Source organism: Artemia sp. Qi Xiang Cuo, chromosome 3 (assembly GCF_049724085.1).
Source record: "Artemia sp. Qi Xiang Cuo chromosome 3, ASM4972408v1, whole genome shotgun sequence".
Taxonomy (NCBI): Eukaryota; Metazoa; Arthropoda; class Branchiopoda; order Anostraca; family Artemiidae; genus Artemia; species Artemia sp. Qi Xiang Cuo.
Genome location: NC_142796.1, coordinates 1,137,390 through 1,152,248, shown reverse-complemented (window position 1 = coordinate 1,152,248; position 14,859 = coordinate 1,137,390). Strand labels below are relative to the sequence as shown.

Sequence of the window (14,859 nt, the reverse complement as noted above, 5' to 3'; positions counted from 1 at the left end):
TCTATCTACTCTGAAAAACGGTACATTCTCTAACATTCAAATTGACTTGGGAGAAAATTCATTAGCGGAAATAATATTTAAAAACTTAAATTATGATTTGCAGCTTGCTTGTGAAAGGTTGAATGAGGCTCATTCTCGCATTGTATAGTCAGCGTCTGTCTTGAAGGCCCAAGCACTGCAGATTGGACGGAAGGCCCCTTAACTAGAGTGGGAATTGAAGGGTGCGCATTTTTGGGTTGCAATAAGACCACAGAAGGCCCCACACCATAACTGGGGTTCGAGGGGACAGCATCTTGTCCGTGTAGGGTGGGGATAGTCACATTCTCGCCTTGTTCATGGAGTGCAGATGGACCTGGTAAAGCATGAGGGGGGATAGATGGGGCGGTGGTGTCCGTTTCTTGTATAGATGTGGTGGCGGCGGCGATGACACAGGCTTGTACAGCGGGGTTCAACATATTATGAGAAACCGCTCATTCTCTTTTCGTTTTTATGCCAGACTGCATAGAGGCTTGCACTGCTGGGGCTGCCTCACCCTCTCTTACTCTATTTGATGGAGGAGGTGCGCATTCTTCAAAATTCTCCTTAAAAAGAATAAAAAAGTTAGTATGGAATAATGATCCCCTTTTTACAGAAGAAAAATTAGTACCCCCGCTCTTAACCAGAATTTATTGTTAGAAAGCATTTATCTCCCTTTTCAGTAAAGCAAAAAGTGAAATTTTACGAGAAACATACTATGCTTAGAAATCAAACGTTTTATTACACAACTTGTGAAAAATAACCCATGACAAACAGTAGTCTATATCCTTAGGATAGAAATCAATATTTCTATTTTTACCATTTAGAAAAAAATTTAAATTTTCCAGTCAATAGGCTTAAAAATAGATAAAAAAAAGCTCGTTAACACACACCTTATAGACATAATATTTGCGATAATAGGTAAAATTTCTATTCAATTTACGCATATGACCCTCCTGGGAATATAAAAGAAACTTTATCGAAAGCTAGAAAAAAATTAAAAACATGCCTAGAGACGCAACGTATATATTTACACATTATTCCTCTGTGGTCAAAGGTTTATATAATTTAAAAGGGCCTGTACTTCAGTAAATCTTCTCATTGCAGCTATGTATCTTTTTCTTAAACCCCCCCCCCTTCCTTTTCACGCGAAGAAACAGTTTGTTTTCACCTTACAACGAAGCTGTTATAAGCGAGGCATTGCCTCCTCCCCGCCTCCCTCCTTTTACATAATGTCCTAAAAATATTTGTTAGGCCTTAATTTTGGAAATAACTCGTTTCCCTCTTCCTTTTACATAATTTTCATGTCCTAAATATCTATATTAATTTTGCAGACAATTTGTTCCCATCTTTTAGAAAACATAGAATTAGGCAAGGCATTGAAACCACACAAGTTTAATTTACAGTAATCTCTTTCCACGCGAAGACTGTCTATGAAGCTCCCCTCTTGTAAGAGGATTAAAGCCTTAATCACACACGGTTTTGTCTTGACCGAGAGCACATTCTATTTTGATGATTTTAAATGCATGATGGGAAAATGGCATTTTTTTAGTAAAAGAATTATTTCTAATGAATGAATTAAAGTCGTAAACAGGTGGGGGAATGAAGGATGGGGTTTACGTAATGGAAAAAGAGCGTATTTTACGCTTTCTATCGAGTATAAACACCATATAGTGGAGTTTGTATTGAGGGGGGGGGTATACCCTGAATTTGAATCTAATGGAGGGAGACTATTTATAATGATTTTGTTTGGAAATACACTAAGAAAATCTACTTAACAGGACACACATTATAACTCGATGTAGACCAGAGTTTCCAAATCAATAATATCAGATGTATTCTCCATGGTGTCTTAAAACTTTATGATAGTTAAATCATAACGCAAGTGCTTTATATACAAAATCTCAAGGGCAAATTCTGATGTAATGGGACACCTTAAGTAACTTCCCTGATTGGCTTAGAAAAAGAAACGTGATCTTGTTCCCATTAGACTTAATCAATACATTCCCAGCTGATTATGTAATCAATTTCCCAATTATCTACGTCCCATCGTTTCCTAGCAAATTATGTAATCAATTTCTCTGAAACCCCGATCCCCTTCGCTTCGATCATTAAATAGCTTCCCGTTCATTTGCATATTCAAAATTTAAACTGGAGTAATTAAACCGAGAAAAAACAAATAACTCGACCTTGGAAAAGGGGGCATTGACCCCATTAGACTCGACCAATAAACTGACTGTGACGTCACTCCCCCCGTAACTCATGATAGCTTCCTACTAAAGAACTCCATTAAACCAAAAAAGAGCAATAAAATAAAACCAAATGATCTATAAATCGTAAAACCTCCACTAATCAGCATTGATAAATAAATTGAACCCAAAACGAACAGAAAATAAAATAGATAACCGAGTCAAACTCAAAACAAGCGGAAATTAACATGTATAGTGCTCGAAAGCTCTATGCCTTTGCAAGTTAAAGTATAAATTTGCTGTTTACTGAATATTAAAACAAGGTAAAAATACGGATAGCCTCTAAAACTAGAATTCTATATGAAATCTTGAAGAAATGCTTTATGCCCTCCCGCCCAACCCCCCCTCCCCGCGCGCGCAACCTAAAAAATGAAAAAAACTCAACTTTATTAGAAAAATATGTAAAAACTAACCTTAAAAAACATACGAAATGACTGAACTTCTGCTCGTTTTAAAATAACTCCAGGATACCTGGCTCCACCTCCAAACATCTGAATCTGTGACATTTCTGTGAAGAACTAAATATCTAAAGATGAAATATGTCTATTTCTGCTCGAAAACTCTCTCAGGGGAGGCTAAATGATGAATGAGGCACTGATTTTCCTAGATCCCTCTCCCTCATGATTTTAATAATAATTGTTTTTGAGATTTATCTTTGTTATTTTCAGTGAAAAAAAATAGCGCCTTCTAGATTCTGAGTAACTCATTGCCTCCCCCCCTATTTTCCAAGTGGTGGTGGCACACTGACGGCTTTGTGACACTTTGGTGGTGGTCAATCGGAGCTCTCGTTGACGGTGTTCGGTTGATGTGCCGTCATTTTCATTAATGTCACTTAATTTTCAGGGTTGTCTCCCCTCTTTTTTCAGAAATTGGTCATTAAATCACCTACAGGGTTTTACCAAGGACATTAAATCTCATATAGGCTTTTACCAAGGATGTTAAAACTCATACATGTTTTTACCAAGAACATTAAATTTCATAAAGGTTTTTACCAAGGCCATTAAATCTCGTACAGGCTTTTACAAAGGACATTAAATCTCCTCCCGCATGTGAATAATCCATAACCACCTAATTGTTGAATTTTAGACATGAAAATTATTGGATATATTGAAAAATATTAAGCAATCCTGTTTATTACAGAAACCCCTGGGTATATACAAGAAGGCCAAACCATTCAGGTGAGCTTTTTTTAATCGTAGCGCTCATGATGGAGATAATGTATGGGTCGAGTGGGAGCTCACCGGAAGCGAGGTGCTTCTTCTTTGTAATGGTTGATGCATTGGTTAATCTAGTACCGGGTTCTCCATACCCGGGCACTTCGTATCGAAGGAGTTGTCGTAGAAACTTCGAATAGGGCTCATTCGATTGTAAATTGGAGTGGCTAGTGCCCTTTTTAATAATCGAAACTGATTGGAGGGCAACTAGCCCCCCCCCCCCACCACGCCCATCATTCCCCCAGGCAAATCCAATCAAAAGTTTGAGATATCCATTTTGTTCATCGTAGTTGATTTCCAAACAGAAAATATGTTTTTGAGGAGGACACTCCCCACAACCCTAAGGGCAAGGGTTTTAAGTTATGCCCTGGGGGCATATAAGATTTTTATAGAAGGCGTTGTCGTAGAAACTTCAAAACAGGCTCAATCGATTGGAAATTCAAAGGGCTACTACCCTTTTTAATAGTCAAAAATCATTGGATGGCAACTAGCCCCCCCACCACGCCCATCATTCCTCCCAACACATCCAATCAAAATTTTGAGATAGCCATTTTGTTCAACATAGTTGATTTCCAGATAGCAAATATGTTTTTGAGGAGGAAACCCCCCACGAACCTCGGGGCAAGGGTTTTAAGTTATGCCCTGAGGGCATATAAGAAAGATGTTGGCAAAATGTACTATTTATTTATTTTTTTTTTCTTTAGAGCTGGGCACTTCATATAGAAGAGGTTGTCGTAGAAACTTCAAAAGGGGCTCATTCGATTGGAAATTGAGAGTTCTAGTGCCGTTTTTGATAGTTGAAATTGATAGCCATTTTGTTCAGCGTAGTTGATTTCCAGATAGAAAATATATTTTTGAGGAGGACACTCCCTCACAACCTTCTGGGCAAGGGTTTTAAGTTATGCCCTGAGGGCATATCAGAACAATGTTGGCACAATGTACCATGTATTATTTTTTTTTCTTTAGAGCAGGCCACTTCATATGGAAGGGGTCGTCGTAGAGACTTCAAAAGGGGATCATTCAATTGGAAATCGAGAGTTCTAGGGCCCTTTTAATAATCGAAAGTGATTGGAGGGAAACTAGCCCCCTCCCACGCCCATCATCCCCCCAACACATCCAATCAAAATTTTGATATAGCCATTTTGTTCAGCGTTGTTGATTTCCAGATAGAAAATGTGTTTTTGAGGAGGACACTCCCCCACAATCCTCGGGGCAAGGGTTTTAAGTTATGCCCTGGGGGCATAAAAGGTTTTTATAGAAGGCGTTGTCGTAGAAACTTCAAAAAAGGCTCATTCAATTGGAAATTCAAAGGGCTAGTGCTCTTTTAATAGTCGAAAGTGCTTGGAGGGCAACTAGCCCCCCCCCCCACTCCGATCATTTTCCAAAACACTTCCGTTCAAAATCTTGAGACAGCCTTTTTGTTCAGCATAGTTGATTTCCAGATAGAAAATATGTTTTTGAGGAAGACACTCCCCAACAATGCTTGGGGCAAGGGTTTTAAGTTATGCCCTGGGGGCATATAAGGTTTTTATAGAAGGTGTTGTCGTTGAACCTTCAAAACAGGCTCATTCGATTGGAAAATCGAAGGGCTAGTACCCTTTTTAATAGTCCAAAGTGATTAGAGGGCAGCTAGTCCCCCCACGCCCATCATTCCGCCAAACACTTCCAATCAAAATTTGAAATAGCCATTTTGTTCAGCGTAGTTGATTTCCAGATAGAAAATATGTTGTTGAGGAGGACACTCCCCCAAAACCCTCAGGGCAAGGGTTTTAAGTTATGCCCTGGGACATATAAGGTTTTTATAGTCGGCGTTGTCGTAAAAACTTCCAAACAGGCTCAGTTTATTGGAAATTCACAGGGCTACTACTCTTTTTACTAGTCAAAAGTGATTGGAGGGAAACTAGCCCCCGCCTCCCACGCCCCTCATTCTCCCAAACACATTCAATCAAAATTTTTAGATAGCCATTTTGTTCAGCGGAGTTGATTTCCAGATAGAAAATATCTTTTGGAGGAGGACACTCCCCACAACCCTCGGGACAAGGGTTTTAAGTTATGCCCTGAGGGCATATAAGAACAATGTTGGCACAATGTATCATTTTTTTTCCCTTTAGAGCAGGGCACTGCATATAGAAGGGTTCGTCTGATAGGCTTCAAAAGGGGCTCATTCGATTGGAAATTGAGAGTTCTAGGGCCATTTTTAATAGTCGAAATTGATTGGAGGGCAACTATCCCCCCCACACCCATCATTCCCCCCAAACACATCCAATCAAAATTTTGAGATAGCCATTTTGTACAGCGTAATTTATTTCCAGATAGAAAATGTGTTTTTGGGGAGGACACTCCCCCCCAACCGTCGGGGTAAGGGTTTTAAGTTATGCCCTGGGGGCATATATGTTGTTTTATAGAAGGCGTTGTCGTAGAAACTTCAAAATAGGCTCATTTGATTGAAAATACGAAGGGCTAGTACCCTTTTTGATAGTCAAAAGTGATTGGAGGGCAACTAGCCCCCCCCCCACCCCCATCATTCCTCAAAACACATCAAATCAAAATTTAGAGGTAGGTATTTTGTTCAGCGTACTTGATTTCCAGATAGAAAATATGTTTTTGAGAAGGACACTCCCCCACAACCTTCAGGGCAAGGGTTTTAAGTTATACCCTGGGGGCCTATAAGGTTTTTCTATAGGAGGCGTTGTCGTAGAAACTTCAAAACAGGCTCATTCGATTGGAAATTCAAAGGGCTAGTGCCTTTTTAATAGTCGAAAGTGGTTGGAGGGCAAATAGCCCCCCCCACGCCCATCATTCCCCCAAACACATCCAATCAAACTTTTGAGACAGCCATTTTGTTCAGCATAGTTGATTTCCAGATAGAAGATATGTTTTTGAGGAGGATACTCCCCCTCAACGCTCGGGGCAAGGGTTTTAAGCTATGCCCTGAGGGCATATAAGAACGATGTTGGCACAATGTACTATTTATTATTCATATGGAAGGGGTTGTCGTAGACACTTCAAAAGGGGCTCATTCAATTGGAAATTGAGACTTCTAGTGCCCTTTTTGATAGTTGAAAGTGATTGGAGGGTAACTAGCCACCCCCTCCCCCATGCCCATTATACCCCCAAATGCATTTAATCAAAATTTTGAGATAGCCATTTTGTTCAGCGTAGTTGATTTCCAGATAGAAAATATATTTTTGAGGAGGACACTCCCCCACAACCCTCAGGGTAAGGGTTTTAATTTATGCCCTGGGGGTATTTAAGGTTTTTATGGAAGGTGTTGTCGTAGAAACTTCAAAACAGGCTCATTCGATTGGAAATTCGAAAGGCTAGTACACTTTTTACTAGTCGAAAGTTATTGGAGGGCACCTAGCCCCCCCCCCCCCTGCCCCACGCTGATCATTCCTCCAAACACGTCCAATCAAAATTTTGAGATAGCCATTTTGTTCAGCGTAGTTGATTTCCTGATAGAAAATATGTTTTTGAGGAGGACACTCCCCCACAACCCTCTGGGCAAGGGTTTTAAGTTATGCCCTGGGGGTATATAAGGTTTTTATAGAAGGCGTTGTCGTAGAAACTTCAAAAAAGGCTCTTCCGAATGTAAATTCGTCGAACTTGTGTCCTATTTTATAATCGAAAGTGATGGGATGAAAACTTGCCCCCCCACGCCCATCATTCCCCCAAACACATGTAATCACAAGTTTGGGGTGGCCATTTTGTTCAGCATAATTATTTTACACATAGAAAGTATGTTTTTGAGGAGGACATTCCCCCACAACCCTCAGGGCAAGGGTTTTAATTTATGACCTGGGAGCATATAAGGTTCTTATAGAAAGTGTTGTCGTATAAACTTCAAAAAAGTCTCATTCGATTGGAAATTCAAACGTCTAGTTCCCTTTTTAATAGTCGAAACCGATTGGAGGGCAACTAGCCCCCCCCCCCCACGTCGATCATTTCCCCAAACACATCCAATCAAAATTTTGAAATAGCCATTTTGTTTTTACTTTTATAACTTTAATAAATCAAATAATATTAACATTTTGATTACTAAATATCAGTATATGTATATTAAACTGACAATGCACTTTCTTGGGAAGCACTGTTCATGCCTTGGGAAGGCATAGGGGTTTTGCGCCCAACTTATGTTAATTTCTGCTCGTTTTGAGTTTGACTCGGTTAATTATTGTAATTTCTGTTCGTTTTGGGTTTAATTTATTCATCGATGCTGATTTGTGGTATTTTCACGCTTGGTAGATTATTTGATTTTATTTTTGCTCATTTTTTGTTTAATGGAGTTCTTTACTTTTCTTTGAAAATCTTATTTTGTGGAAAAAGTTTTTTAAATTAATATTGCAGATATACCCTTTTGATGAACCTGGATGCACATAGTGTCTTTTGGCTTTGTGTAACATCCTCCTCAGCATTCTCTAAAGTTTTGCCAATGCACTTAGGGTTTTCTGGCACACTTCAGACCAAATTTTTCCAATGATAGATCCTGCATCTAAACATTGCATAATTTACAACGTTCTCTCCATGGGGCTGTGAGTGGCATGACATTTCTGGTGGTATGGCAATTAGACCTTTTCACTAATTTAAACGAAGTTATTATTTTATAATTTTGACCAGTGTTAAGGTGGTCTAAAATGACAAGAGGGGCCATTTTCCCTCCAAGCAACCTTGAGCTATTCTTGAACTGTTTTTCCTACAGCTGTTCTTGAGATGTTGCTGATACATCATTTTAGAAATAAATATGCAGATAGTGCGTTTTGATTTTGTTCAAAATCCCCTTTTTTTCTTTTTTTTTAAATCCCACGCCCTCTCCTCTCGGTGAAATAATAATCTTTTTCACTTAATTTCAAACTTTAATTTCACCTAAACTACTTTAAAAACAACTTTTATTTTTTGAATTTTGGATTTTGGGTAGCCAAATATAATTGACGAAGACAAGGTATACTACAAAAAAAAAATCAAAACCGCAAAAAAAGTACCATTCCCAGTTTAGCAGGGTGCCCTTCTGCCATAGGACACTCCTTTCACCGTGTAAATACATTAATAATACACAAATATTTTTTATAAAACCGAGTTCTCAATCAACTATACATTATCCTCCATCCTCCCAACCTTCCCTCAACCCGAAAACAAACCTAGGAGGAGTAGAAAGCTGTGCCCTTACAATATCTTTAGGCATGCCATTCTTATCCTCCTTTAATAACACACAAATAAACTACTAAAATATTTTAATACCCATTTGGCTACTCAAAAATCAAACATAAACCAATAAAAAATAAATTAAAATCATTTATATTAATACTAACATCATTTCCTCAATTTTTTTTTAATGCAATTTAAAACATTTTTACAATATAACATTTAAATAAAAATTTTCAAATTTAAAACTCGATTTTACACATTCATTCCACATATACTCTCTCCCTCCATACTCGACTCCGTCTCAAGTCATCCACATAACTTTTTTGACCTGCTTCTGACGTTTCCGCATTTTCCACACATGCATGCTAACACTTGTTACTAACAAACACAGCGCGTAATTCCTTTGCTTACATTTACCACAAAAGGACAGCTTTAGAGCTTTCTTCTTTACTTCTACAGACGTTGTTTTTATTCCTTCATCTTCTATTATTTCCAATAATCTTTTGGGTAATCAACCGTTCGAGAGGCATTGAATCAATTCGTGCAATAGTCCGTCAAGCACTTCGTCTCCAAACATCGAACAAGAAGGCGTTTGAGTTTTCAATATGCGACTAACTCTATCACTAAAGGGTAATATTCCCCTAAAAATTCCCTGAAAGTAGTCACAAATAGATGAAGGAGCAGTTGCAAGCAGTCGCAGTCACCGTTGCAAGTTGTTGCAGTCACAGTCGCAGTCAAAACCAGTCGTATTTGCAGTCGCAGTAGTAGTAGTAGTAGTGGCCCTGAAAGTTTCCAGCTAATAGTCTTACCCGCTCCTAATATATTGCAGATAAGTCTTTTTGAAATCTTGGACGCCGATAGTTTTTTTTGTTATTTAGCTCAACATATCCCTCAACGTTCCTCGATATTTTACTTCAGGACCCTTAGCCTTTTCGGACACACCGAGGATCCTACATTTCCCCCTTTCCCAATGATAAACACTGTGTGTAAAAACTGAACAAATTGCGTAATTTACATCCCTTGTCCAGGAAGCTGTGGGGGTATCGCACCCCCAGAGGCATAGCTATTAATCGTTGTGACTATTTTGAATAAAATGGCTTTTTAAGGTTTCTATCAGTGCTAAGGCCAGGGGGGTATCTAAAAGGGGGAGAGGGCTGGTTGCCCTCTATTTATTTTACAAAAAAACATTCCCTTAAAAAATTTTTATGATTTATGGAAATTAACACATGTTTTCAAAAGGCGAACAATAACATATTTGCATATAAAATAAATGGCTCCCCCTAAAAGCAAACCCATTCTTTTATCGGAGAGACAAAAAATATATTCAAATATAACATTAAAAAACAAACGTAAATTGAACTTTAAAACACAAGGAAAGAGCGAGGTTAAAATTTCAAAGCAGCTGCAATCACCCTTATCAGGAAGAAGATAAAGTCCCCCTTAATCCCCATTTGTAATGTTCAAGCGGTTGTTTCTGCCTTAATGAAGGTTATACAGTACGACAAATTGTCAATTTGTGACTACAAACATTTTATTGATTTTCAAAACTCAGATTATTTTGTAAAGTTCACTACAAAAATGTCGAAAAAAAATACTGTTATCAGCTTAACATTAGCGGCTACTTGAACCTCTAAAAATGGAAGTTTACATGTCAATAGCTCCGTCTCGTTTGGGACAATTTTTACTCGTTTTAAGTTTTGACATTGCTCTCTACCTGTGGTCGGAGGAAACTACAATTCCTCAAGAAAAACCTGGAATTACGACTTACAATTTCGACTGGGTAAAATAAAGTCAATTTGTTAAATACGGCTTACAATTGCCGTAATCTTTGCCCCACGAAATTAGTCCTTATCAATAAAACTTAAATACATAAATTGCTGAGTTCTTTTTTTTAGGCTGTATCAAAGGTCCCTAAGCTGACATTTACCAGATAAACCATTTTGGGTCTTTTAGAGTCAAGCTTGAAAGTTTTATTGGTAAAATAGCTGTGAATTATGATAACAATAAATCCCCTAAAATCGACTTTCACCATGATTGTCAAGGTCATCCGATCATTGTAAACCTGTAATTTTTACTCCGGGTTACTCTTCTAAAGTGACGAAATGGAATGCAATCAATTTCGCTAGTGCTGTCTCATTGATTGTGTTCTAGGTATTTCTAGTGCGGTCATTTTCGTATCAGTTCTAGAAACATTTACCCAACAATGATTGGACCCAGGGAATTCAGGGCTTTCCAGCCGAAGATTGGGGTTACAATCATGGAAAATAGAGCAACTTAAATAAAAGTCCTCCATGCGGGATAAAATCTTCCGACCACCTATCGCGCCTATAGGGAGAGCCAAGAGGAGACACTCATAAATAGGCTGGCTTTACATATTGGTGTAGGCTCTCATTTGATATGGAATGTTTAGAAGGGGAAATCCAGCTTAGTACAGGGCCTAAAGTAGGGTTCTAACCAAAGGCAAACGCATGACTAGGATCACAAGAAAGAGTTTCTAATGTTAAATATCTTTAAAAAATCGGTTCTTTCCCATTATATGGACACCTATAAAAAGTCAAGTTTGGTTAGTGCTAATGAAATAAAACAAAATATGATGAATTTATAATAGTTTATAAACAAATTTGGGCTATATATTTGCACATTAGGGGGGGGGTGTAAAGCATTGCATATATTAAATACGTAGCCTAACCTTACCTAGGTACCCTTTTATCCCCCTAAACCCCAAAAAACAACAGTTTAAATATTGTAAATTCAATCAGAAACCACAGTCTTCGATCAATTTAGATAACAATTATCCGCTTTACGAGTCTCCAGCACTGCATTCATTCAACTGTCTATAGCCGGGGTGTCCGCATAATGGGAAAGTACAAAAAAATCTATGCAAGTGCTTAATAAAGTACACCACTAGCATCGCAGCAAAACAATCGTGGTTCAAGGCCGGATCGAGTAGGTATGGGGCCCGATTGGAACTTATTTTGCAGGGGCCCCTCTATATATTAAATTTTCAAGTAAAATTCAAACTATTGTTGTTTGCAATTCTCCTGCTGATTATCTTTTAACTGTATATTTCTTTGTTCTCGTGATCATATATCTTCTAACCACACATTTCTCTGTTCTTCATTTTCGTTTTGATTCGTTCTGATCCTCATTGTCGCATGTCTTGTAACCGCATATTTTTTGTTCTTCACTTTTGTTTTTGAGTCGTTGTGATCCTTTCTGCAACTTATCATTTAACTGCACATTTCTATGTTCTTCAATTTTGTGTTGACTTGTTATAATTCTCGGTTTCACTAATAATATAACTACATTTGTCTTTGATCTTTATTTTCCTTTATCAATGCTTCAGACATTTTTTTCAATGCCTTTTGTCTTAGCTGCTTGGATTGGTCTTGTCACTTTTGATGGTCTAGGTTGTTCATTATAACCCGTCGCAAATTTACATTTCTCAAGTAGCCTATTTCTCTTAATCCTGTCTCATTTAATGGTCCAGTTTTTTTTTTCATTTTGAGCTTACTGTTTTGTCTTCTTTTGCACTGATTTTGTGCTTAAATTAATTTACGTTTGTGTCCCCTAGATATTATGAAACTACTAAAATGCCTTTCAAATTTACATCACCGAATATGGACGCGCAAATTTACATATTTCTAAATTTTTGTTCCGCAAATGCTTCTAAAACGGTTTTAAAATGTGTTTTCCTTATGTCTTCACTTTCAATCAACATAATTGCTAAACTATTTAGCATAGCATATTTATTGTTGATATCAAATTTTTTTTTTTGTGGTTTTAGTCTGGAAAATGATCTCTCCAAAAGCAACGGCTACTGGAATTGTTAAGAAAATTTTACAATTTCAAAAAAATCAACTGTTCATTTTGATAGCGGCTCGGGACCCTTTAAAACGCGGGGTCCGATAGGGCCCAATCGTTCCAATCACCATTTTTCCATCCCTGTCGTGGTCCATTATAAATGTGTAGGGAGTGATTGCACAAGATTCAAAGAAGCTTAGGCCTAGAAAAGGATTGGGAATATCTGACCCAAAGCTTCCTTGGGCATTCATAATAAGTCAGACTATATAGAATGGCTTAGGTGGAAAACTGGTAAGTATCTGTGGGAATAATAAAGCCGACACTCATTAAGCTTATAGACAAATAAGATATTTCACTTTGACAATTAGCCGACAGACCCGACAGTAAACGAAACCACTTTACTTGCGGAAAGACTAGAATTTACTAGAAATGTTAAACCTTAAACAATAAAAAACTAAAGGATTTCGTACACTATCTTATAAGCCTAATAAAAATGATATTGACTTTATTTGAAGTTATTGTTCACATACAAATGGAGTAGATCTACATTTGTAAAAACCATTTAAGCTTTCATAATCAAGCCCTTTATGGTAATGAGTTAAACATGGTAAGGAAGCGCAATTAAGGAGTGACGCGGCTCAATAGTAGCCAGAATTCTAAAAAAACAGAATTTTGATAACGATATATATATCAAAAGAATTTAATTAAGTTTAATGTTACCCATCAGAAGTTTTAAGCCTGAGAAAATTTGCCCAATTTTCAAAAAAGGAGGAAACAGCCCCAACAGTCTAATAATCTCATTGAAAATCATACCACTAGATTCAGCATATCAGAGAGCCCAGCTGTAGAGGTTTCAATCATCTATATACAAAAATGTGGAATTTTGTGTTTTTTAGGAAGAAAGCCTACGGATTTGTGTTTCTTAATTTATTTTTTTTTTTTATTTGAATGAATGGTTTTTATTTCCCATCATAAATAACACAAGGTTACACAACGGAGTAATGAAAAAAAGAAAAAAAAAAGAGAAAAAGAAAACACAATAAGAGAAACAACAAGACTTCAATAACAATCTATATACAACATACTAAACTCGTAATCAAACTAGCCTACGATAGCTCGGTACATATCATAATCAGGATTGAGCGAACGCCGAAATCGGACGATTCGCTCAGTAGCTGCAGTAGTCGGGTCCGCAACGCTGTAATTTTTCGAAACTCTTGAATTTCTCTCTGAGAAATTTTATCTGAATTTTATCTGATTCGGTGAAAAGAGACCAAAACGGCGAGAGTGACAGAACATGCGGGATAACGAACACGGAATAAAGCCTTCCGAGTATATGGCGGTTATACATACGTTTGCAGGGTAGGAGTAGTCCGTATGCTTTGCGTGCCTTTTCTGGAAAATGCTCAACCAGTGCTTCACGAGTAAACCGCAGATCTGAAGCGATCGGCAGTCCAAGCTAAGTTAGAGATGGCTTTGAGCTCACCGCAGTATCGCCTAGGTGCACGCTAATCGGGGTCAAATCTTTCGCGTTGCGATGAAAAATAACTACTTCACTTTTGGCAGCATTAAAAGCTAGCCCAATCTTAGCATATTCATCACTCAATATATTGTAGTTATCCTCAATGCTTGAAACAGACCTACTTGTGTTAAGTATATCATCAGCGTAATTGATGATCGACACCTCTGTACCTAGATATATGCAGCACGTTTTGGCAGATTCTTGAGGGACTATAATACTGTTGTTGTATAGGGAAGGGGAAGTAATGGAGCCTTGCCGGATACCTTTACGGACAGGTATAACTATGGTGGATACCACCATACCGTGATGAGTGGGGACTTTAATCTTCACTCTCAGTCTCCTATACATGCTCCACCATGCAACGACAACCGAACGGTTAACTCCGTGTTTACAAGCAGAACTAAGTATATGTGCGTGGATACCGGAGTCGAATGCTCTACGCACATCGTGGCTTGCTAGAACAAGTGTATCATTATTATCGTGAGCACTGAGCAAAATATCAGCTATCAACAAATGAGCAGGCTCGCGACTAGTACCACTCTTAAACCCGAATTGCGAATCGGGAGTATAACAAGCTTCACTTAGGTCACCAAAAACAAGCATTTCCATGAGTTTGAAAAATACCGGCGCAACAGTTATCGGGCGGTATGATGAACAGTTCCTGGGATCATTCCCTTTTTGGGAACTGGTGTAACGACGCCAACACAGAAAACATCGGGGACAAGACCGCAGGTAAAGATCATCTGGTACATAAGAGCAAGGTGATTTAACACACTGTCACCCCCAATAGCCAGATGCATTCCACAAATATTATCATCACCTCGAGAATACTTCTTTTTCAGTTTAGATAGCATATGACGGATACTAGAGACAGTAACAACGAACCCGCACTTCGTTCATTTGACGCTAGGAG

At 38.1% G+C, this 14,859-nt stretch overlaps 1 protein-coding gene across 1 annotated transcript; it reads right to left on the bottom strand.

The window, feature by feature from the left end:
- Positions 1-470: 470 nt before the first annotated feature.
- Positions 471-14,549, bottom strand: LOC148953637 (uncharacterized). The gene is made up of 2 exons (XM_089087264.1): positions 13,911-14,549; positions 471-581 (listed from the first exon to the last, which is right to left on the bottom strand). The coding sequence occupies exons 1-2, from the start codon at positions 14,547-14,549 to the stop codon at positions 471-473; spliced, it is 750 nt and encodes a 249-aa protein (XP_088943390.1).
- Positions 14,550-14,859: the final 310 nt, after the last annotated feature.

What these genes read in the sequence shown, in the direction of transcription:
- LOC148953637 (XM_089087264.1), bottom strand. Translation starts at nt 14,549, where the DNA reads ATGCTTGTTTTTGGTGACCTAAGTGAAGCTTGTTATACTCCCGATTCG. An exon ending in TGCACCTAGGCGATACTGCG is followed by an intron (nt 582 to 13,910) that starts GTGAGCTCAAAG and finishes ATTCTTTTTAAG; the next exon opens with GAGAATTTTGAAGAATGCGC.